This window comes from Meriones unguiculatus, chromosome 16, assembly GCF_030254825.1.
Source record: "Meriones unguiculatus strain TT.TT164.6M chromosome 16, Bangor_MerUng_6.1, whole genome shotgun sequence".
NCBI classification, from domain to species: domain Eukaryota; kingdom Metazoa; phylum Chordata; class Mammalia; order Rodentia; family Muridae; genus Meriones; species Meriones unguiculatus.
Window position 1 is genome coordinate 2,061,930 of NC_083363.1, and position 23,391 is coordinate 2,085,320.

The 23,391-nt window shown below is 58.9% G+C and overlaps 2 protein-coding genes across 6 annotated transcripts in view; one reads left to right on the plus strand and one right to left on the minus strand.

The window, feature by feature from the left end:
* The first annotated feature begins 67 nt into the window (after positions 1–67).
* On the plus strand, positions 68–5,650 carry LOC110560117 (steroid 21-hydroxylase). 2 transcript variants are annotated; one of them, XM_021655868.2, is made up of 10 exons: positions 68–3,225; positions 3,300–3,389; positions 3,725–3,867; positions 3,943–4,038; positions 4,110–4,211; positions 4,290–4,376; positions 4,501–4,692; positions 4,856–5,025; positions 5,107–5,210; positions 5,296–5,589. In XM_021655868.2, exons 1-10 carry the CDS (start codon positions 3,015–3,017, stop codon positions 5,571–5,573), a joined length of 1,473 nt encoding a protein of 490 aa, XP_021511543.1. In that variant the 5' UTR covers positions 68–3,014; the 3' UTR covers positions 5,574–5,589. The 2 variants fall into 2 exon arrangements, with proteins under 2 accessions (XP_021511543.1, XP_060225050.1); XM_060369067.1 differs by having other exon boundaries at positions 4,501–5,025; positions 5,511–5,650.
* The window catches only part of Tnxb (tenascin XB), a 60,241-nt gene continuing 42,440 nt past the window's right edge, over positions 5,591–23,391 (minus strand). For all 4 annotated transcript variants that reach the window (XM_060369061.1, XM_060369060.1, XM_060369062.1 and 1 more), the window contains 21 exons: positions 16,996–17,322; positions 16,306–16,629; positions 14,281–14,607; positions 13,622–13,945; positions 12,939–13,262; positions 11,899–12,186; positions 11,335–11,607; positions 10,322–10,603; positions 9,225–9,533; positions 8,645–8,980; positions 8,322–8,444; positions 8,075–8,218; positions 7,809–7,928; positions 7,566–7,709; positions 7,338–7,468; positions 7,114–7,246; positions 6,853–7,004; positions 6,667–6,763; positions 6,414–6,575; positions 6,141–6,304; positions 5,591–5,876 (listed from right to left, as the gene is read on the minus strand). In XM_060369061.1, coding sequence (XP_060225044.1) covers positions 5,775–5,876; positions 6,141–6,304; positions 6,414–6,575; positions 6,667–6,763; positions 6,853–7,004; positions 7,114–7,246; positions 7,338–7,468; positions 7,566–7,709; positions 7,809–7,928; positions 8,075–8,218; positions 8,322–8,444; positions 8,645–8,980; positions 9,225–9,533; positions 10,322–10,603; positions 11,335–11,607; positions 11,899–12,186; positions 12,939–13,262; positions 13,622–13,945; positions 14,281–14,607; positions 16,306–16,629; positions 16,996–17,322 — 4,586 coding nt within the window. In that variant the 3' untranslated portion in view covers positions 5,591–5,774. The remainder of the gene's footprint in view (positions 5,877–6,140; positions 6,305–6,413; positions 6,576–6,666; positions 6,764–6,852; positions 7,005–7,113; positions 7,247–7,337; positions 7,469–7,565; positions 7,710–7,808; positions 7,929–8,074; positions 8,219–8,321; positions 8,445–8,644; positions 8,981–9,224; positions 9,534–10,321; positions 10,604–11,334; positions 11,608–11,898; positions 12,187–12,938; positions 13,263–13,621; positions 13,946–14,280; positions 14,608–16,305; positions 16,630–16,995; positions 17,323–23,391) is intronic.

Below are 23,391 nucleotides of genomic sequence, written 5' to 3' on the forward strand. Positions count from 1 at the left end.
GCTCTGTGCACTGAGTCCATCTTGGGGTGTTGCTCTGCATCTGGCAGGAGCCTGGGCTTTGTTGGGTACTCTCCCAGGAAGCTCAGGCCTCATGGAACATGAAACCAGTATCTGCTCCTGCTAACAGAGGCTCGCGGAGAGCTCCAGAGCTCTAAAACTGAGAGAGGCAGAGGTGGGACCCCGGTTTTGTCTGGGAGGACAAAAGTAAAGCCTGCTTCAGGCCCAGCCAGCTGCTTGCTCCCGAAGACGGGTGCTGCCGTGGGCGGAGTGGCACTGCAAAGAGGTGGCAGCGGGCAGAAGCTCAGGGCACCCAGCAGCACATGGCTGACTACCAGCAACCACAAGCCCGAGCATCAAGGGATGAATTCTTTGGGAACTTACACACCTTGGGCAGTAGGAAGGGGTTTGAGGGTGAAGGTGTTTGATACCATAGGGCTGGAGGTGCCAGGGATACCCCATTTATGTAACAAAACAGCCCTATTGTGAGAAGGGGCAGGATCAGTACTTAATCATTCTGTGGGTGGGGGTAGAACCCCAGGTACGGTTAAAGGCCATGGGTTGAATCCCAAGACACCAAGCCATCTCAGCACAGGCAGGTGTTTCCAGGAATCCCTGTGCACACTGAGCAGGTTTCTTAGGGGGAGAGGGTTGGGCTGTGATCTCCCTGAGGGCAGTGACACTCTGTAGAGGATCTGGGCTCTAGAGGAGGGAACCCAGCTAAGGAAGGGAGTCATCTGATGCCGAGCTCAGAGGCTATCCGGAAATGCCAGCAGAGTCCCACATGGGGGTCCAGTAGCCAGGGCCTCAAATCCCCTGTGGCTGGATGTCATGGTCACTGGGGACACTTAGGGACAGCTCCCATCTTTAGTACACTGTCCAGCTCTTCCTCATTTTAGTTGCGGGGTCTGTTGGCTTGCACTGTGTCATGGCTAGTTGTGAGCCTGTGGACCTTGTTATTTGTGATATTAGGCAATTTTTCTGGAGTTGTGCAACCTTCAGGTCTGATGGTCATCTTCCGGGTACTGATTTTAAACAGGCCAAAGGTTGACTGTGTTGTTCCTGAATACTCAAGGGGAACCCCCCCCAACCCTGTCTGCCTAGACTTCTGCCAACTTGGTGTTTATTCCAGGATGACCTAGAATTGAACCAAACAAATTTACTGAGGTCAGATGAATCTGCCATTTGACCGTCCCACAGACATCTGTCACCTGTCATACCTTGTCCTGCCCAGTGATTGGTACCAGAACCGGAACCATAGCTGCTGATCCCTGGAGCTCATCACTGGGAACAGAATGAGACTAGGTAGTTCCTGTGCCCTGGGAGAGGCGAGAGCCAGTACGGAGGCAGGTGACTACTTCCCTTCCCATGGTTGCTGTTGTTTTGTTTAAGACGGGTTCTCCGCATCCCAGGCCATAACCAGCAGGAAGTAGTCTAAAGAGAACTAAGCCCCTGTTCCCCGCTACCCTTTCTCTCATACCTAGAGTTGGGGAGTTGGAAGGGGATAGCGATATTAGAACCCCAACAAAGCAGCATAAAAACTATACTGTGGCCCCTTGTCTTCTGAACACTGTTTTGTGTGGTACTGGGGTGGAACCAGCCCCTCTGTGAAGCAAACACTAACGCCGAGCCTTTTCAGCTCTAGCCCAGGCTGAGCTCAGGCTCAACCCTCCCGCCCCTGCCTCCCGAGTGCTGAGATTACAGGCAAGCAGCACCACACCTAACTGTAGACATCTGTGACAGTGAAGGAGGCCATGTAAGTGATGGCACCGGGCCAGGCACTGGGGTGTATGCCTGTAATCCTGGCTTCAGAGACGGACACAGAGGAGTCACTTTAAAGTCATCCTTGGCTACATAGTGACTTCAAGAAAGTCTGCTTGTGGTGGCCCATGGGTCGTGCTTGCTTGTTTTTCTGTTGTTTTACACATACATACAACATAAACTAAAATAAATGTAAAACTAACCCAGAGAAAGCTTGTGTTTTGTTCGCATGCAGAGGCACCATGTTCAGGCAGTGTTCCCAGGGGCCAGGAGAGGGCGCTGGAACCTCCGAACAGGAGTCACAGACGGCTGTGAGCCGCCGTGTGGGTGCTGGGAATGAACCCAGGTCCTCAGCAAGAGCAGCCAGTGCTCCCAACCACTGAGCCACCTCTCCAGCCCCATGGCACGTGTTTGTCATTCCAGAAATGGGGAGACAGAGACAGGAGGACCCCCGGGGCTCAGCAGCCAGCCTGCCAGGCTAAATCAGGGAGCTCCAGGAAGATGAAAGGCCAGGGCTCTTTTCCTCTGGACAGACTGTCCGAGGCTGACCGTGGGCCTCCACACTTAGGCGCGTGTAGGTACACACATGTAGCCCCTCACCCCACCGGAAGCCTCAAACTGAAGCCAAGAATTGCGCAGGGAAGCAGCTGGTTCATGTCTGTCACCCCAGCTATTTGAGAGGCTTCGGGACGATTCAAAGTTTGAGGCCTGCCTGAGCCACACAGAGCGTTTAAGGCGCCCTGGCCAACTCCGTGAGACCCTGTGTCAAAATTAACAGGAGAGCGGGCAGAAGGCTGGACTGCCTCACCGCCAGTGTATAAGCTCCTGGGTTCAACCACAGGCATCACAACAATCACGAAAATAGAGTAATAATAAACAACAATAAAATACTTGCAGGGACTGTAGGTAAACCCAAAAGGCCTGTTGGGCCGGGGCTGCCAGTTATTTCTTTTCTCTGGGACACGTTCACTCCAAGGTGAGGTGTAGGGGTTAGGGCAGGCTTCTTGGCCCACATGGCTGACATGGACGGAGTCAGGGAACGGATTGTGATATGGAAAGGTCAGGGTTTTGCATCTGTACCTTTCTTCTTGATGGATGGTCCCATCTTTGATTCATGGGTTCTCCAAGGCTGATAGCTCCGTGCAAATCTGAAAACACGCTGCTCTGTGTGGGAAGGAACCCAAGCCACAGCAGAAAGGCTGGCTGCCAGCAGGGACTATAAAAGGCCAGGCCACGGCCCATGCACAAGTTCCGCCATGGTGCTTCCTGGGCTGCTGCTGCTGCTGCTGCTGCTGCTGCTGCTGGCTGGCGCCCGCTGGCTGTGGGGCCAGCGGGGACCCTCGAATCTCCACCTCCCGCCTCTCGTCCCCGGATTCCTGCACGGTCTGCAGCCCCACCTTCCCATCCACCTGTTCCGCCTCACTCAGAAACTCGGGCCCATCTACAGGATCCGCCTGGGGCTGCAAGGTGAGCCAGTCTTCGCCTTCCCTTGGCCCATCCTTCCCCGCTAACAGGCTGACGGGCACTGCTGTTTCCCACAGATGTGGTGGTGCTGAACTCTCACAGAGTCATTGAGGAGGCCCTGATCCAAAAGTGGATGGACTTTGCTGGCCGACCCTGGATGCTGCATGGTAAGGGCTGGGGCACCTTCTTCTCCTTTTTCTTTTCCTCCTTCTTCTTCCTCCTTTTCCTCCTTCCTCCCCCCCACCCCTTTCTCTCTTCCTCTCCTCCTTCCTCTCCCTCTCTCTCTCTCTCCTCATTTTCCTTCTTCTTCAGATTGTAGCTCACCATGTAGCCCTTGCTGGGCCAAAAATCACTATGTAGACCAGGCTGGCCTCAGATTCACAGAGATCTGCTAGGTGTGGCCACTGCTCTGGGCTGAGGTTACTTCCTGGTCTGAGGGAGGCAGGTCAGGCCTTTGGCTTCCTTGGCTGGTGGCAGCCTCTTTCCACCATCCCTCCTGCAGAAAACCTGGAGTTTGATCTGTCCCTGGGGGATTACTCTCTCACCTGGAAGGACCACAAGAAACTCTCCCGCTCAGCCCTGATGCTGGGCATGCGGGACTGCATGGAGGCCCTGGTGGAGCAGCTGACCCAGGAATTCTGCGAGGTGAGACTGGGCCCCTGCGTCCTGACCCTCCCGGGGTCGGCTCCCCTCTACCCCAGCCCTGCTCTGTCCCCACAGCGCATGAGAGGCCAGGCTGGCCGCCCCGTGGCCATCGACAGGGAGTTCTCTCTCCTCACGTGCACTATCATCTGGCGCCTCACGTTCGGAGACAAGGTCAGTGCTGCTCAGCCCCTCCTGGCCCTCCCCTGGCCTTGGGCTCCGAGCATGCCCTCTTCTCCTGGCAGGACAGCACGCTTCTGCACACCACCCACAGCTGCGTGCGGGATTTGATGCAAGCCTGGAACCACTGGTCCATCCAACTCTTGATTCTTGTTCCCCTTCTCAGGGTGAGGAAGCAACGCGCGGACGCCCCTGGGTTGGGAAGGGGCGCACCCTCCTGCGGCTGACTCCCCTCCCTGCCCCAGTTCCTTCCCAATCCAGGCCTCCGGAAGCTGAAGCGGCTCCAAGACGACTGTGACTGTATCGTCAGGGAGCAGCTGAAGCAGCACAGGGTGGGCACAGCAGGGGGTCCAGCTTCCGTGCGTGCGTGCGTGCGTGCGTGCGTGCGTGCGTGCAGGCCCTAGCCTGCTCCCCCTCCCCCAGCCGACGCCCGGCCTGCCCCCCTGACCCCCGCAGGACGTCCTGGTCGAAGGCCGGTGGAAGGACATGACCGACTACATGCTTCAGAAAGTGGACAAGCAAAGGGGCACGGGGCGGCTCCACGAAGGGCACGTGCACTCGTCGGCAGTGGACTTCCTCCTCGGGGGCACCGAGACCACGGCCTTCACCCTGTCCTGGGCCGTGGCCTTTCTGCTTCATCACCCCGAGGTGCCTCGTGAGGAGAGCAAGGCCCCGCCCTCCACTGCCCGGCCTGGGCTGTGCTCACAGAGGGCCCTGGGCTCGGCTAGATGGCCGGAGGGAGGGGCAGGCATCTGCGAGCCGCCTGACCAAAGCTTGGTGCCCAGATGCCAGCCTTGCCCCTTCTTCTCAGATCCAGCGGCGACTGCAGGAGGAACTGGACCTCAAGCTAGGCCCCGGCTCCCAGCTCCTGTACAAGAACCAGGCCCAGCTGCCCCTGCTGAGGGCCACCATTTCCGAGGTGCTGCGCCTGCGGCCGGTGGTGCCCTTGGCCTTGCCTCACCGCACCACTCGGGCCAGCAGGTGACTTTGCCTGGGGCGAGGGTTTTGAGGGAGGAAGGCCTCTCCGGGCTCTGGACGGCCCCTGACTCCACCTCCCCTCAGCATCTCTGGCTACGACATCCCCAAGGACACCGTTGTCATCCCCAACATCCAAGGCGCCAACCTGGACGAGATGGTCTGGGAACTGCCCGGCGAGTTCCGACCGGGTAGGAGGACACCAGGCTGGGGGGGTGGAAGGGGCCGGGACTCGGCCGGGACAACCCACCCTAGCCGTGTGTCCGCTGCCCGCAGATCGCTTCCTGGAGCCTGGCCGGAACTCGAGGACGGTGTCCTTCGGCTGTGGGGCGCGCGTGTGCCTGGGGGAGTCTCTGGCGCGGCTGGAGCTCTTCGTGGTGCTGGCTCGCCTGCTCCAGGCCTTCACGCTGCTGCCACCCCCCGGCGGCGCCCTGCCCTCACTGCAGCCCCCGCCTCACCCTGGGGTCAACCTCTCCATTCACCCCTTCCAGGTGCGGCTGCAGCCCCGGAACCGGGTGTCCCAAGACCAGGGCCAGAAATCCTTGACGGGATAGGACTGGGACCAGCCTCGTGCCTCAGTTTCTCCTTTATTGCTCCATCCCCCTCCCCTCCCCCCTGTAAACATGGTGCTGTGAGTCTGTGGCGGAGAAGGCTCCTCGGGCACAGTAGCCGAGCTGGGCACAGTAGAGGCGCACTGGCTCTTCTCCGGGCACAAACCCTCAGTGCTCGGGGTGTGAGTGAGGTGGGCAGCAGGCTCAGCTGCCTCTGGTGGGGTTCTGGAAGTTCCTGGGTCTCAGCTTCATTTCCGTGAAGGGCACCGAGAACTCGAAGCCTTTCCAGTGGTACCAGCTCACTCCCTGAGGAGAGGGTGGTCAAGGGAAGAGAGTCAAGCCAGCGTCACGTCAGCGCCCCTCATTTGCCCACCCCGCTCCTGTAGGTGACTCCCAGGTCCACCCGTCTGCCCCACGTGCCCTGAGCTGGTGCCTTCTACCCCCCTAATAAAAAGTCTTCTCAAGTTTCCTCAGCGACGTTGGCATAACTGTGGCATTGCCCAGAGGGTCATTCACGGGAGCAGGCCCCGGCCTGGGTCCCCCAGACCCCGCCGCGCCCGCGGCCCCCACCTGGTGGTCCACTGTGCTCCCGTAGAGCCCGTTGAGGTTGGCATAGTGACAGTTCCTGTACCACCAAGCCCCGCGATAGGAGACAGCGCAGGAGATGAGCAAGTTGTTGGGGTCTCGGTCACGAGCGGAAAAGACGCTGCCGCTGTGGTAGCTCATGGAGTCGCCTGCGGGGATGGGGAGGCGCGGTGAGGCCCAGCCTGGGCCGCCCGCCCGCCCCACCCCGCCAGGGCCCAGCCTTGCCACCCGCCCCCCCCCCTCGGGGCCCAGCCTCACCCGCAGTGCCGTGGTAGCCCTCCAGGTGGAGGCGGTAGTTCTCGGCCGCAGAGTCGACCTGGAAGAGGTCGTACTGGGCGAACACGGCCTCGGCTCCGGCCCGCAGGTCCACGCGCATGGAGTAGTCTCCGGCCTGCGTCAGGCTGTGCAGGGCCTCGTTGCCTGCGGCGGGGCATGCTCTGTCAGGGCGCTGGGCTCCAGGGCAGTGCCCAGCCACCCCTTCCCTGCTCCCCCAGCCCCAGGAGGCACGGACCCAGCCAGAATTCCCCGGAGATGTTTCCAAAACCGTGGGCATACTCCTCCCAGTCTCTCCAGAAGTCTGTCCGTCCGTCCATGCGGCGCTGGAACACCTGGGAAGCAGGCAGGGGCGGCATCAGCCTCAGCTCCCGCGCATCGGCCCCTGTGCCACACCCGTGCCAGGGCTCCCAACGGAACCCACCAGCCAGCCGCCCCCGTCCGTCTCCATGTCACAGAACACGTCCAGAGGCCGCTCGCGGTTGCCGTTGAGGAAGATGGTGGTGGTCTTTGAGGCGCTGGCTCCGTTCTGCATCTCCTCCCCGCAGTCCCGGGGGAAGGGGATCCGCAGCCCACCTGCAGAGAGGAGGAGGAGGAGGAGGAGGAGGAGGAGGAGGAGGGGGAGGGCCTGCCCCCAAACTCACACCCCAGCTGCCCACCCAAGCCTGAACCCCGGAGCCGGTACCAGTGGTAAAGGAAGTGGACACAGGAGGTGTGAGGCTCTCGCCCCAAATTGCCCGGAGCTGGGCACTGTAGAAGGTGGAGGGGAGGAGGCGGAGGAGCCGGTGCGAGGTGGTTCCTGCTGGAAGCAGGATTTCCTGGAGACAGACAAAGGCAGGTCAGGAGAGGGCAAGAAGGAGACTTCCCGGGAGAGCCAGGGATGCTGCCGGGAAAATAGGAGCAGGGTACCTGGATCTGCCCCCCGGGGCTGTCAAAGCTGAGCAGGTAGCCTGTCGGGGGGACTTCGGGCTCCGTCCAAGTGAGCAGGGCTGTCCGAGGAGTCACCTCCCTGGCTGACAAGTCCTGGGGGGGCTTCAGTCCTGGAAGGGGAGGGAAGATGGCAGGAGACAGAGATGAGGCCTGCGTCCAGTCCCTGGCTCCGCGCTGCGGCTCAGCCCCACCTGGCCCCGGCTGGACCTGTGGTGAAGGTGATGCTCGCTGGGGAGGTGAAGTTAGGACCCCGGAGGCCACGCACGGTGGCTGTGTAGTTGGTGTCGAGGGCCAGGTCCGTCAGAGGGTAGTCCACAGCGCTGCCAGGTGCGGAGGCCTGCAGGGGTGGGGCTGGGAGGGCGGTGGGCGTCAGCTCCTACCCATCCGTGCTGTCGCCTGCTCCCCACCACAGCCCATCTCAGACAAGTCGGGGGGCGCCATCACTCTCACCCCCAGGGGATGCGACCTGGACGTTGTACTTGTCCACAGGGTTCTGGGGGGGTTTCCAGTGTAGAAGGGCGGACCCGTCGGTCAAGTTTAACGCACGCAGCTGGGTGGGGCCGTCAGGAACTGGGAGGGAGCAGGGAGCTCAGAGGTGCCTCAATTCCAGGACCTCAACCCCGCTGGCCCCTCGCTCATGGCTCCCCAGGGTCCCCTTGGCCTCCCCTCCCCCAGCCTGCTCTCTCTCTGCCTGTCGCGGTGCCAGCCTGTCTTACCCGTCGTGAGGAAGCCTGTGAGAGGCTCACTCTCCTCAAAGCCGCGGACGGAGACCACCGTCACCTCATAGCGAGTGTCTGGGGTCAGCCCCTGGAGGGTCAGGGTCTGGGTCCGGCCATCCACCAGCACGCTCTGTGGCTCTCCTGGAAACACGGATGGAGCCGGGGTCACCCAGGGGGCCCGGGAGCAGCTGGGGGTGCGCGGGGTTGCGCGGGGGGGAAAGGACGAGGCGGGCAGGGCTGGCACCTCCGTCTGCTAGCTGGTAGGAAACTTTGAAGCTGTCCACCCTGGACGAAGGCGGCACCCACGTGGCTCTGGCCGACGTCTCCCCGATTTCGCTGAATTGCAGGTCTCGGGGGCTCTCCAGAACTGAGGGTGGCACGGGGTGGGTGCAGTGGTGAGGGCACGGACAGGCGGGCTCCTGCCCAAGCGCCTTGGGCCCTCGGGCTCCCCTCGGGTGGGTTCCCGGGGACACGCGGCGCTCACCTTCCGCCCTCTGCTGCCCCACCGCACGCCCTTCGCCGGCTGGTTCCCACCCTGCGAAGCACCCAGGCCCCTGGGGGCCTCACCTGGGCTGAGGGTGCGGGCAGTGCTCTGGATGCTGTCGGCCTTGTGCGGCCCGCGCAGCCCATACAGGGTGAGGCTGTACAGGGTCCCGGAGCGCAGGTCCCGCAGCACCGCCGAGCGCCTGGTCCCCGGCACCATCAGCTCTCGCTGGAGCAGAGGGCGAGGGCGCGGCTCCAGGAGGCTTGGGGAGGGGACCCCAAAGCGCAGCAGGAAGGAGTCAAAGGCCCCAAGCGGGGCTTCCCAGTTTAGCCGCATAGAACTGGTGGTCACATCCGTAACTGATAGGTTGGACAGGCGCGTCCCGGGGTCCCCTGAGGCCTGGCCTGCAGGAGCCGTATCTGTGGGGAGTGGGTAGGACACAATGCCAAGGCCCGGAGCCCATCACCTCTGCCACCCTACCCCGGCCGTTGGTCAGGAAAGTTGGGCTAGTAGCTGAACAGAGAATGGGGGTGGGAGTGGGGGCTTCAGTGGCCTGACTTGGGAGCAGGGGCAGGGCAGGGTAGGGCGCCTCCTGCCTTCCCTGTGGTGGCCACCTTGTACCCTTCCTAGCCCAGACTAGGATGGTAACGGGCCTGGCCTTACCTGTGGTGCCCTCTGCCGAGACGGGGCCGTAGCGCGTCCCTTCTCGGAGGCCGTACAGGAAGAACTGGTAGGAGGTCTTGGGTTCCAGCCCCGTGATGTGGACCTTATTCTGGTCTCCATCGACAAGCAGGGCCTGGGTCTGCCCCTCTGTGTCCTGGTACTGGACCACGAAGGAGTCGAAGGGGCCACGGGCCACAGCCCAGGAGAGGCGCAGGGAGTCTGGGGTCGCCTCCGTCACCGCCAGCACTCCCAGGTGGGGTGCTTCAGGGGCCTCAGAGGGGTCTGGGGCTGGTGCCTTCTCTTCTGGGGCTGCATGGGAGAAACCAGGCCTTTGTGGGGCTGCCACGGCCCTGCCCTTTCCATCTTGCCCTTCAGAAGAAGATGGTCATGTGGCTGGCCTGGCAACGCCTCACAGTCCTGGCAGAGCAGCCCAAGAGGAAAGGGAGGGGACCGGGGCATCTTCTAGAACCTTCCCGTTCTTGAATTTGTTTTACCCTTCCCCTTGCCTTGGCAGCATGGCCTTCCACCCAGGAGGCCTCTCTGACACTAGCACCAGATCTCCTCCTGCCCGGGAAGCTGCTGTGTCTGTCAGTCCTTCCTCGGCTCCTTGCTTTGTGTGGACCGGGGACTCACTTCCCCTCTCCCAGCCCTCGGCACATCAACTCAGCAGTGGCCTCTCAGGCCTGGCCCTCACCCCACCCTTAGCACCTTTTGAGAGCAGCCGAGGCTGGCACTGGCCGGCGTGTGTGTCTGGAAGGTCACACCAGGCATGTGTCCTTGGCCTCACCGCTCTGGAGTGGGTGTCAGTGGCCTCTGCCCATTGGACTTCCCAGGGGACTTTCCACTTGGGAAAACACCCCTGGGTCCCAGAACGGGAGGCGGGCACTTGTGTGGCGGCTGGGGTCTGCCGTCCAGGCAGGGTAGCAGCACGTGAGGGGGTGAGTGGGGTGGGGAGAGAGGGAACCCTCATGGCCTCAACACACTCTTTCTCTGCCTCTGGATGACCCTCCCACCTGCCCACCCCATTCGGTCCTTGGTCCTTTCGTCTTCAGACACCTTGGGCCTGCGGCTGCCACCAGGCGGGACAGCCTCCTCACCTGTCACTCCCAGGGCAGAGACAGGTCCCAGCTGCTTTCCTCCAGTGAACCCGAAGAGCAGGAACTTGTACTTCCTGCCTGGCTGCAGGCCCTCTATGATGGCTTCCTGCTGGTCCGCAGCCACGGACACTGTCTGGAGCTGCCCATCCCTGTCTCTGTACTGGACTAGGAAGGAGTCAAAGGGGCCCTGGGCCACAGTCCAGGAGAGGCGCAGGGCGTCGGAGCGCTCTCCTGACACTTCCAACTCCCCGAGGCGAGGCTGAGGCGGCTTCTCCAGGGGAGCTGAGGGGAGGGTGGGAAGGATTCAGTTAAGAGTGTCTAGCCCGGGAAAGGACGGGGAAACGCAAGGCCTGCATGGCCTGAAGACCCAGCCAGGTCTTCACAGCCCCACTGTGGGGAAGTGAAGGTGGCAGCTGACAGTGCTGTGTCCCAAGGGGCTTGGGGGAGGGTTAGGGTATCTGAGGGCTCCAGGCCCTAATGTCTGCCTGGGGTGAGTCATGGACCTGGGAGTGAGGTAAGGGTCATCAACTACCACACCCCTTCCTTGGGGCTGAGTCATGGGCACAAAAACACCAGATTTTTCCATCGGCTTTCTGGGGTCAAGCCCTCCCTGTCCACCTCAGGGTTGGGAGGAAGAAGACACTGCTGCTAAGCGAGGAGTGGGCCTGGTCTCAACCAAGGTCAGCCGAGCCCAAGAGCTGCTTTTCCTTGGCAGTAGTCAGGGAGGGAAGGAAACAGTGTGTATAAAACACCTGTAATCCCAGCACTCAGAGGCAGGTGGATCTCTATGAGCATAAGGCCAGCCTGGTCTACAAAGCCAGTCCAGGACAGTCAAGGTCACACAGAGAAACCCTGTCTCAGAAAACAAAAAACAAAACAAAAGCTCAGGCCATGCCTGGCTCCCAAGCAGGGCTTGCCTTGGCTGTGAGGGCCTTGGCTCTCAGGTCAAGGGAGGGTAAGTCCCTGGAAGGCCCTGGGGACGGAGCTGTGCCAGGGCAGGAGGCAGGGCTCACCTGTGGTGCCCTCCACCAAGGCAGGGCCCAGTCGTTTGCGGCCTGCCTGGCCGAAGAGCAGAAACTTGTATTTTCTGTTGGGCTCCAGGCCTGGGATGGTGACGTCCCGCTGGTCGGCTGCCACGGACACCACCTGGAGCTGCCCTCCCCTGTCCTTGTACTGGACCACGAAGGAGTCGAATTCACCCTCAGGGACCGTCCAGGAGAGTCCCACAGAGTTCTGGGTGGCGCCTGTCACCGTCAGCTCCCCAAGCCGGGGAAGGAGCTTTGTGTCTGGGGAGGAGAGGAGGCTGCTCAGTGCAGAGCAGAGACGGCTTGAGGGGTGCTGCCGGTCTTGGTGGTCAGCAGTGGGTAATCGGGCAGGGTGAGGGATAAGAGAGCCTCCGGCAGGGGGCAGGGGAAGCACACGAGCCTGCCCTTGCACAGCAAGGATGGCAGCTCGATGGTGGGAGCCAAGGTCTGTATTTGGGTAAACAAAGTGGGTGCCCGAAGGCCAAGGTCAGAACGCAGAGTGCGGGAACCTGAAATTCCAACAGTCGCCACAAGGGGCGGAGGCTGGCTCACCAGTCTTGGCATCGGCAGAGACGGGGCCGTGGCGCTTCCCCTCCCGGAATCCGAACAGCAGAAACTTGTACTTGCGGGCGGGGTCCAGGCCTGAGACGGTGACCTCCCCCAGGTCTCCGCTCACCGGCACGGTCTGAGGCTGCCCCTGGGCATCCCTGTACTGGACCAGGAAGGAGTCGAAGGGGCCCTGGGCCACAGTCCAGGCCAGGCGCGCCGTACTGGAAGTCACCTCCACCACGGCCAGCTCCCCGAGGCGGGGCTCCGCCTGGGGCTCTGTGGTCAGAGAGGCTGCAACAGAGCAGAGGAGGCTGAGGAGTGCAGGCAGAACCCCCGAGCGAGCGGACCAGGCTGTCCAGGCTGCAAACCAGCCTCTTCTCACGGCCTCTTCTAACCCTCCACCCAACCCCAGCCCCAGCCAAGGGCAACAGTGACAGGTAGATCACACCTACACCCAGCCACCCCTCCCCACATCACTTCTCAACCTGTGGGTCACGACCCTTTCAACAAACCTCTACCTCCAAAAATATTTACATTATGATTAATAACAGCAGCAAAATTAGCAGGAGATGGTGGCGCACGCCTTTTAATCTCAGCACTCAGGAGGCAGAGGCAGGCAAAGGCCTGTGAGTTTGAGGCCAGCCTGGTCTACAGAGTTAGTTCAGGATAGCCAAGGACTACACAGAGAAACCCTGTCTCGATAAACAAAAAAAGAAAGAGAGACTACACAGTCCAGTTGGAGGTGGATTCAGACCCAGGTAGCCCAAATCCAAGGCATGTTATGAGTCAGGAAAACCCAGAGGGGCAGCCAGGGTGGGAGGAAGGAGTGGGGGACTGAGTGGGGCTGGAGCGGAGGAAGGAGGCTGTGCATGGACAGGCTTCAAGCGCAGCCTGAGGACCGCTGCCCCGATCTCCTCCTCTCTCAGGTGAGGGGGTCAGAAGGGTGTGAAGCTAGAGGTACAGCTTCGAAGAGCAGGAGAGGGCAGGGCAGAGAGGGGCTGGCGAAGATGGGGAGAGCAAACAGAGACCCCAGCCACACTCACCGGTCACTCCCACGGCAGACACGGGGCCCGCGCGCTGACCTCCGAGGAGCCCGTACAGGTTCATCTTGTACTTGCGTCCAGGCTCCAGCTCTGTCACGGTCGTCTCCCTCTCCCGGCCCCCGACACGCACCACCTGGGGCCGCCCATCGCTGTCCTTGTACTGGACAGTGAAGGAGTCAAAGTGTCCCTGGGAGACGGTCCAGGAGAGGCTCAGGGAGCGTGGGGAGGAGCCCGTCACGGTCAGCTCTCCCAGGAGCGGCTCCTCGGGGGGCTCTGGGGCCTCGGTGCTGGGCTCTGTGGGGCTGGGGGCCTCTTCCTCTGCAGCTGGGGAGGAAAGGACGGGTGAGCAGGGCCTGGGAAGGAGGTGACACCGCAGCTGCCAGGGCTCCTGAGCCCAGTTTAGAGACGCTCCCTGAGGACCAGTGGCCCTGTCATCTGACAGCGACCAACAAGCTCCTGTATCCCAGCTGAGGGGACCTGGACAGCACAGCACAGCACAGGCTTCTACAGCCCGGCTAGGCTGCCCAGGAGCACAGGTCAGCCTCAGGGATGGAAACTGGCCATAGCCTTGACCATGGCAGGATGGGGGTACCAACCAACCAGGGCCTGCTCCCCACTCACGTCACCAACGGCTGAGGGCCACCTCTCCTTGAGTTGTCCCGAGTACTACCCTGTCCACTCACCCGTCACCCCGACAGCGGACACGGGGCCCACACGCTGGCCACTGTGGATGCCATACAGGTTCAGCTTGTACTTGTGGTCTGGCTCCAGGCCGGGGATGGTCACCTGGTCCTCGTGCCCTGGCACCCGCACCACCTTGGGCTGCCCGTCCCCGTTCCTGTACTGGATCAGGAAGTGGTCAAACTGTCCCTGGGGGACGGTCCAGGAGAGGCCCAGGGAGTCTGGGGTGGCGCCCGTCACGGTCAGCTCTCCCAGGAGCGGCTCCTCGGGGGGCTCTGGGGCCTCGGTGCTGGGCTCTGTGGGGCTGGGGGGCTCTTCCTCTGCAGCTGGGGAGGAGATGGGCAGGTGAGCAGGGCCTGGGAAGGAGGCCAGGGCTCCTGAGCTCAGTTCAGAGACGCTCCCTGAGGACCAGTGCCGACAGACGGCCACCGTGTCCCAGCTCCTGGGTCAGCTGAGGGGACATCCAGCACAGCACAGGCTTCTATGGCCCTGCTGCCCAGGGAGACTGGCCAGCCCCAGGGGAAGGCGCACAAAGCAAGTGGGCTGAGCAGACCTAGGTACTAACCACACACCCCCACTGACCCCTACGCACCTGCCAACAGAAAGTCTGAGGGTTTACCTTCTGATGTGTCCAACCTGGGGTGTCCCCGCATCCACTCACCCGTCACCCCGACAGCAGACACGGGGCCCACACGCTGGCCACTGTGGATGCCATACAGGTTCAGCTTGTACTTGTGGTCTGGCTCCAGGCCGGGGATGGTCACCTGGTCCTCGTGCCCTGGCACCCGCACCACCTTGGGCTGCCCGTCCCCGTTCCTGTACTGGATCAGGAAGTGGTCAAACTGTCCCTGGGGGACGGTCCAGGAGAGGTCCAGGGAGTCTGGGGTGGCGCCCGTCACGGTCAGCTCTCCCAGGAGCGGCTTCTCTGGAGGAGGCTCAGAGGTCATGGTGGGCGCCTCCTGTGTGGTCACAGCTCCCTGCTCTGGATCTGGAGACACAAACACACAGACACACACACACAGAGACAGACACAACATTAGCTTTTTTTCTGTGCTCGGTTCGAGTAAAAAAAGAAAAAGCATTTATAAAAACAGTCACCACACTTAAGTGTGGTGTGGCTCCCACACTTAGCTTCTCTGCTCTTCTCACACTGCCATTCCGAGACCCCACCCAGATGTCCACCAGCACCCGAGACACTTCTCTCTGCAGCACTTGTGTCTTTTGAACATGCTCCATGTAGCCACTGCCCTGGGCCTCCTTGAACGGGCTCTCCTTTCTGTCTGCTCTCTCTGTGCTCAGATCTTTGCCCTGACCAGGTTTGGAACCCCCCACTCCGAGCCTGAGTCCCAGATGCCATCAGACTCAGCGCATACCAGACCCTTACTTTGTTCCTCTCTGCTCCCTCACTGCCCCTCAGCCGCTGCCTCATCTGTCCGGCAACCTTGGCTGGGCCACACTTGGTTCTCTCAATTGGGTTCTGACCCGGGTCCGGCCTCCCTGCCTTCAGGCTCCCTCCTCCTGCCCCTCCTAGCCAACTGGGCTTCGTGAGGAAGCCCAGGCTTTGAGAGACTTCCAACGACAGATGCCAGCATGTAGAATGGACCCGGGTGCCCAGTCCTGGGTGGAATCCGGATTTCTGTGTGTCCCCCCCTTCTCCATTAATCCCTCAAGACCGTCGGGCCCCTCAGAGGACATCACACGAAACGTCGGATCCTTGTGGACCAGGTTATTTCTAGCCTTCTCTCCCTGCGCAGCAGGGACACTTCCCTCTAACCTGTCACCAGGTCTCAGTGGTCTTAGGAGCAGGCTGCTTTGTTCTGTCCCTGGTTCTGTCCCCCATGCTTCCCCTGTCTTGTGCCCTCTGCCTGTCCCCCTGACTAACTATAAGACCCGTGTGCTCTTTCAAAGCTTCACCCCGACAGAGACCAGCAGCCGTGACGCTGTGGCCGGTCGGGCTCTGTCTGCTCAGAGCACACACCCCCAGCATGGCTGTCTCATGTGACGGTCCTCATCAGAGTTGATTCTGCCTCGTGACACCTTCTTCCCTCAGGTGGAGCTCAGCGGGCACCGGGTGGCGGGGCCGACCGAGGCACCACACGAAGCGGGACTCCACCTGCTAACACTTTTTGCATGTCAGCCAACTCAAGCCCAACTGCTCCCTAAGCCCCCTGCACTCTCAGAGCGTCAGCCCATGGGTCATTCCAGGACAGCGCTGTCTGGCTAGGACAAGCGACGCTCAGTCCCACAGCACCCAGGTCGGAGAACCGATACATGAGAATAAAAGGGAGAAACGCAAAGGAAAGGGGGCTGGCAGCGTGCTTGCGTGCACTCTCGCCAAACTCTGCACGCCCTCCCTGCTTCCCCGCCCCCTCAAGGGTCAGAGAGCTTCACAAAGACAGAGCCTCTCCACCAGGAGTCAGGCCAGCATGTCCCAGGACACGGCTGTCACCTTTGCTGTGGAGCTTTGCCACTTAGGGGCTGACTCGTGAGCCAGCAGCTTGTTTCCCAGAATCCTCTTAGAAACACAGAGTGGCAAGCTCTGAATAGACTGCTGGATGTGAGCTGGGTTTGCAGAAATGTCAGAAGTACCAGACAGCCTTGGTGCTCAGCGCACATGTTTCCATGAAGATGGTTGGGAAAAATGTGGTTTTAGACCAGTTTCCTCACACAGACAACTAACTCTCACCAGTTACGCCCACGGCGGACACGGGGCCCGAGCGCTGACCCCCGTGGAACCCGTACAGGTTCATCTTGTACTTGCGTCCAGGCTCCAGCTCTGTCACGGTCGTCTCCCTCTCCCGGCCCCCGACACGCACCACCTGGGGCCGCCCATCGCTGTCCTTGTACTGGACAGTGAAGGAGTCAAAGTGTCCCTGGGGGACAGTCCAGGAGAGGCTCAGGGAGCGTGGGGAGGAGCCCGTCACGGTCAGCTCTCCCAGGAGCGGCTCCTCGGGCGGCTCTGGGGCCTCGGTGCTGGGCTCTGTGGGGCTGGGGGCCTCTTCCTCTGCAGCTGGGGAGGAGAGGACGGGTGAGCAGGGTCCCAGCAGCTGTCCTCAGATGAGGACAGAGAAGCCAGCATTACCCAGGGGGCCTGAGCTCCGTCCAGAGAAGCTTCCTTGGGGCCTAGAGCCCAGCAGCTAGCCAACACGCCCAAGCTCCTACATGACAGCCGCCAGCACAGCACAGGCCTCTGTGGCCCTGCTGCCCAGGGAGACTGGCCAGCCCCAGGGGCGCGCACAGGCCGCCACAGCCTTCGTCACAGCGGGCTGGTGGGGCGCAACACTACTTGGCCACTGGTTCCTACCCACCTGTAACCCAAGAACGGTAGGTTCTGCTTCCTGGTGGGTCCCGCCCTGTGCTCCCCGAGTCCACTCACCCGTCACCCCAACAGCGGACACGGGGCCCACACGCTGGCCACTGTGGATGCCATACAGGTTCAGCTTGTACTTGTGGTCTGGCTCCAGGCCGGGGATGGTCACCTGGTCCTCGTGCCCTGGCACCCGCACCACCTTGGGCTGCCCGTCCCCGTTCCTGTACTGGATCAGGAAGTGGTCAAACTGTCCCTGGGGGACGGTCCAGGAGAGGCCCAGGGAGTCTGGGGTGGCGCCCGTCACGGTCAGCTCTCCCAGGAGCGGCTTCTCTGGAGGAGGCTCAGAGGTCATGGTGGGCGCCTCCTGTGTGGTCACAACTTCCTGCTCTGGATCTGGAGACACAGAGATGGGTTATGTCTTCCCTGTCCTCAGCTCCCATGTAAAGGACATTTCTAAAGACAAAACCCTGCCGAGCAGAATGACACTGGCCACAGAGGGCACAGCGCGTCTTTCCGGTGACTTCCGCACTGCCATGTTTTGTGCCCCACCTAGGCGTTCCCCTCCTCCTCCATCCACCAACACCCACATGGCTTTGCCCTGCCTCTAGCACCTGCCATGTGGGAGTACGCCCCACGAGGCCACTTCCCCAGACCTCCCTGCCCTGGCTTCTCCTTGCTGGCTCCTCCCTCACCGGGTTCAGGGCTTTGCTCCCAACAGTCTTGGAACACCACACAAACCTCAGCCCCCCCCTCCCTGATGCCATCATTTCAGATGATGGGCAATCAGATGGCTCTGGCCGCGGACAGCTAGAGGTGGTTCCACAGACAGCACCCACACCAGGGCACACGGTTCTTTGTGGGATAAATGAATTGATGCATAGGAATAAAAGCCTAAAACTGCTACATACATACATATATATATATATATATGCCAGACATGATGGCCCTTGCCTTTAATCCCAGCACTTGACAGAGGCAGGCAGATCTCTGAGTTTTAGGCAGCCTGGTCTATAGAGCAAGTTTCAGGACAGCCAGGGCTACACAGAGAAACCCTTTCTTGAAAACCAAACTGATACAGAGTTAATAAAATGTAACTAATAATAAAAAATTAAATTAAATTAAAAAAAAAGAAAACCAAACTGAAAAAATAAAACAAATGAGGTGGGTTTCTAGCTACACAGTGAAAACCCTAGCCTCTTGGCTGTTCCCTCACCGGCTGGGCGTATCCCACAAAGGCAGAGCCTCTGCAAGGAATCTTAGGCCAGCACAGGCTCAGCACCAAATCCCAAGGCTGATGACTCTGGTGCTGGTCTTTTTACCAGCAGCTGGATTCTTAGTATCCTGTTAGAAACAGGATCTCAGGCTTTACATGTGTGCAGGGTCTGAGTCAGATTCGGGAAAGCTGGTGTGTACTTGTTTTCTCTTAACAGAAACATCCCCACCAAGTCTGCCTCAGGAAACTCCCAAAGCTTACAGGCCTCAGCATGGTTACAGAAGCCTAACAACGGCAGAGGAGAAAGCCTCCCGGGAGGTGCAAGCTGCACAGGAGCTCCAGGTGGAGCTAGGCTTGCAGTGAGTTCTCTTCACTCCCATGTCACCATATTCCCGAAGGTGATCCCAGTGGACACCTTGGTTCGCTAAGCTAGACATGGGTAGAGCTGTTTCTTGGGTCTGTTTTCAGTGCCTCATCTGGCATGAACAGATGTTCAGGCCTCCTCAGGAAAGCCATCCAACACAATTGGTGCTGGTATGGACCAACAGACCCAAAGGTGATTCGGGGAGCCGTGGGTGTGGGATCACAGCTGAGGTATGTGACTAGGAGCTGCAGGGCCCCGCCACCTCCTCCACGTGCTGTGGGACAGTGGACCTTCTCGCTGTAATGACGATTGCGTGCTCTCTGCTGTAGGAGATAGGGTGTGCAGCCAAAGCTGGAAGGATGTCTCCCAGATGGCAAACGGACTGGCAGATGCAGTACAGTTCCTTAAAGGTAAGACACACAGGACAAGATGGGAAGCAAGTCAGGGTGTCAGCTGCGCGGTCTGTGTGGCAAGGATGCGAAACGGCCTTCTCAGAAAGCGCCTGCCCATACAGAGGGAAGTGCAGCGGGGAAAGTCCCAGGCTGCTCTCTGATCCTTAGCCTCTCCTTGGCGCCGGGGAAGTAGAGGAAAGTCGATGAGACGGAGGTATTGGCAGCTGTTGCCTACAGCTGGCCTGACACGGGGTGAAGAGGGTGAGGGTCAAATACAGGCTAAAGAGCCTGTGCTAGAACACAAATTCCTGGAACCCCTGCGAGGAACAGGATGAGGAAGGGAGAGGGAAGGACAGGAGCCGACAGAGCTTAGGTCCGGCAGGGAGGCGAGGAAGGGAGAAGCCGTGATCGGATATGCAGACGGCAGCAGTAATGGCTGGGTGTAGGGAACTATGATGTCCGGGAACGCTCAGCACTGGACAGCTTGCAAAAGACTTCTAAATTGAAAACAATGAAAGAGCCTCCAACAACCTCGGCTTGTGTAGCTGTGAAATAGAGGCAGATGGGATTAATCTGAGCGGAGATGGAGAAACTGAGAATCCTAACAGCTCATCCCTCCTCGAGACGATGCTGCATGACCCAGGGCAAAATGGGGAAAATCAATCCCTGATGAAATGGCTCATAGGAGCCAACGGAACGCTTAGTCCCCATAAACATGGGGGGCTTGGAGGCAGCAGCGGGAAGAGAGGCGGCTCCGATGCCCCGTTCATCAGGTCAGATAAGATTACATTCCAGGAAGGCAAAAAGAGAGAGCTGCAGCCGGACTCGAGGGCACTTGCCATGAATGCCGGCCCTGGAGAAGCAGAGGCAGGTGGATCTCTGTGAGTGCGGGGCTAGGCTGGACTATCTAGCAAGCTCTAGGCTAGCCAGAGCTCCACAGGGCTTCAGCGGCTTGCTGAGGGGGTCCCAGAGGGGGAGTCAGACTCTGGGAGCTCAGGACGACTGAACGGCACGTAAACTGCCTTCATAAACTTCAGAGCAGTTGAGAAGGAACGGAAGAGAGGCAAGGCAGACAGAAAGATCTGCTCTGGCCACTCAGAGGAACATGTGCCCAGGCTAGTGTGTGGACGCGTCCACATGAGCGAGCCTCGGATAGAGCTGACACCCGAACAGCAGTTCTCGGGAGACAGAGATGATAGGGCAGAGCAGACTTACAGCGTTAAACTTGACCCTGGGTGGACGATCACCCCCTCCCCTCGAGCATTCCACAACATCTCTCCCCTGCAGGAGCGTGCGGATGTGTGCTGGGACAGAGACTGTTTAAGTGGCCCGGGGACCCTGCACTAGGCATCCTATCAGCACACGAGGCTGACGAAAAGACAAGGGTCATGGCGGCCTGGAGCCCGTGAGAACTGGGGACCCAGCTCCAACAGCAGGCATGGGGGTTTATTGCACAGCTATGGACCTGGTTTGGTCTTCCAAGGCCATCAAGGGTAAAAAGATACACAGTGGCCTTAAAGCAACAGTACCCTGGGGTGAGGAGGACAGTTTATGAGAATCACCTATGTGCCCTGGAAGGCCAGACAGAGCAAGGAGCTCCTTCCCTCTGTGACACTGTTCTTTTTGTTCTGTTCTGTGGTTTTTTCAGACAGGGTTTCTCTGCGTAGCCCTGGCTGTCCCGGACTCACTTTGTAGACCAGGCTGGCCTCAGACTCACAGAGATCTGCCTGCCTCTGCCTCCTGAGTGCTGGGGTTACGGAGGGCGGCACCACGCCTGGCTTATAGGCAACTGTTCTTAATGCCCTTCTCCTGATGAAACAACTGAGGAAGATGATGAGCTCTTTTGGTACTGGCTTGAGCTTTGGCACTGTTTCTTTACGAGTAGAATCCCGGCTGCTGGAACCCAAGACCCATTTGCATTCGTGTGAGATGGCCAACAGCCAGCTTTATTGGCCTCCTGTTTGTCACGGGATGGGTCTGGGCCCCTGCACTGTCATTCTGCCCGCCTCTAGGAAAGCACTTGATTACACAGACGACATCATAGTAGCCTCTAAACATTTTAAATACCTGCAAAATCATCTCACGAGCGGGAAGGACATGCCCTAAAGAGGCGAACGAAGGTGCCCCCCCAAGGGGGAAAGGGCACTGCCACAAGCTACCAGGCTGCCGAGTGAATCCCAATGTGAGGAGCCGGCTACCTTCCTATGAGGTGTTGGCTACGGAGGCCCCAAAGTCCAGGCTACGTAAAATGCTGCTGCTTACTGCAGCAAACCAGCTGGTAAGCCCCCGAAGACACTGCACAGGTGTGCAGGACCTGGGGAACCTGGACTGAGACCGAACTGAAGGTCCCTCACTGCTCGGCTGTGTTTCTATTACCGACAGGCACCAGGAAGTTGTCTCCAGCAGTCCTGCTTGGCCGTGGACCAATGCGGGCAAGGGGGGCCCCCTGGGGCAATGGCACCACAGCTGCTAAGAAGACAACAATTAGACCTGAGGGCTGCGCCACAGGAGGGGGTATATCTCACACTGTAAACCAGGGAAAAGCCCGTGGCTGGAGAAGACACAGGCCCCAACAGGAGGCAACTGCTAGTGCCTTATTCAGCGGACACAATCTACCTATCAAATCGCCTTCTAAAACTTGTGTCTACACCCATGGATTTCTGCTGATAGTAACACCAGTTAATCATGGAAGGAAACTGATTTCTTGTTGGGATAATGTCTTCATACACTGTGTAAAGACTGGCTCTGGGTTATTCAAATGCTGATTTCTGTGCCAGCTGCAGATCCGATTCAGGCCAAACTTTGCAACTGTCATTTTTATGAAGCATTCCCCCGTCTCAATGTTTTCTAAACACTGTTCTCTGTCACCTTCCGATTGGTCAAATAAGGAGCTGGACGGCCTAGAGTTGGGCAGGAGGGTTAAGGCAGGCCGTCCAGGCCCAGGGGAGAGGTCTCAGGGGAGGGGGGTTGCCACTGGAACGCAGATGAAGAAGGAGGAGTTAGGGTGACACTAGGATGGCAGATAACGGACCGCATGGCCGGAAGTAGGACGGGCCAGGATTGTCAGGTTAGAACTGCTGAGTATCTGCCTGAAGCTTGTAAATAAAATTAATAGGTCTCTATGTCATTATTCGGGAGCTAGGGCAGGCACAGGGAAAAAACTTTCCTTTTACAGTTTCTTGCAGTTAGAGGTATACTGTGGGGACTAACTGGTGAAATTGCTGAAACTCATGAGCAGTGGCTGTGTCATCATGGCCTAATACTCAGCAGTAGATTTAAAAAATAATGAAATGTTTCTATCCCCTACTCTCAAGACTTAGGAGACACTGAAGAAAAGTGGGGGAAAAATTTAAAAGCCAGAGGAAGGAGCCCAGAAATGAATTTCATTTCCTCAGAAATGAAACATTCCCTATCAGAGGAATGCTCATTAGAGCTCAGGAAGTGGCTAGGTGTGGTGGCCTGTGCCTTTAGTTCTAGCACTTGAGAGGCAGAGGTAGACAGATCTCTGTGAGTTCCAGGTAAGCCTGGTCTAAGAGTAAGTTCCAGGACAGCCACGGCTATGTGGAAAGACCCTGTCTCAAAAACAAAACAAAGCAAAATATCTGGAAAGTAAACAAACCTTCAAAGTCTCAAGAAGTAAACTCACAATTCTCAGGAAGCTCCCACAACATGTAAAATCCACAGAGTCTGTGACAACAGTGGCTAGGCGGTAGCAGTCACCTGCGGGAGAGCTGGAGAACGCGCCAAGGATGGAGCTTTTCTGAGACCTTTATCCATGCCGCATTTCTCTTTTATGCAATACACTGCGTTTGGGTCATCCATGTTTGGCAAGTAACCCTTCACTTATACTCTTATAAGTTAACCTGATTCGGCATGCCAGGCGTGTGCGGAAGCCCTTGTTTGTTGTCAGTGTCCCATCTAGCTATAGATCCCCGGGGGAAGTGAAGTGCTCACACAACCTTGCTGGTGGCAGGATATTTGATCCCACTGTGAGCCCCGAGATGGCGAACTGTAAAAACCTGTCTTCTGTTTGGTGTGGCTCAGCCCTATCACACACCTTTAATCCAAGAACTTTCTGTACACAGGATTTAATAAAGTTAACCCTACGGTCAAGAGGTGGAGCAAGAAACCAGATGACGCAGATTAACAGGAAGGAGGGATTTTGAGAGAAGGGTATTTAAAACAGCACAGAGAAGAAGACGCATGCTTTAGTTCTCCAGCTCTTGGACTTTTAGCTATTGTTTTTTCCCTCCTAGGTTGGTTAGCTAGCAGGCCTTTTCCTCAGCCATTAGTTGAGCTAGCAAGCTTTTAGCTTTGGGCTTTTGGCCTTTTCCGTCTGGGACGTGAGTTGAGTAGGAAGGTCAGCTGGGTGTTTTCCTCTGCCTCTGAGCTGGCCGGTTTTCACCCCAGCCTCTGGCTCCCAAGTCTTCACTGGTAATACAGAATGGTTGGGAATTTTTTTTTTTTTTTTTAAATAACAAGAGAACAAGCGT

Excerpts from the sequence above, each read along its gene's own strand:
- LOC110560117 (XM_021655868.2), top strand. The coding sequence starts at position 3,015 with ATGGTGCTTCCTGGGCTGCTGCTGCTGCTGCTGCTGCTGCTGCTGCTG. Across the intron at positions 3,868-3,942 it reads TGACCCAGGAATTCTGCGAG|CGCATGAGAGGCCAGGCTGG; the intron begins GTGAGACTGGGC and ends CTGTCCCCACAG. Across the intron at positions 4,039-4,109 it reads GCCTCACGTTCGGAGACAAG|GACAGCACGCTTCTGCACAC; the intron begins GTCAGTGCTGCT and ends TTCTCCTGGCAG.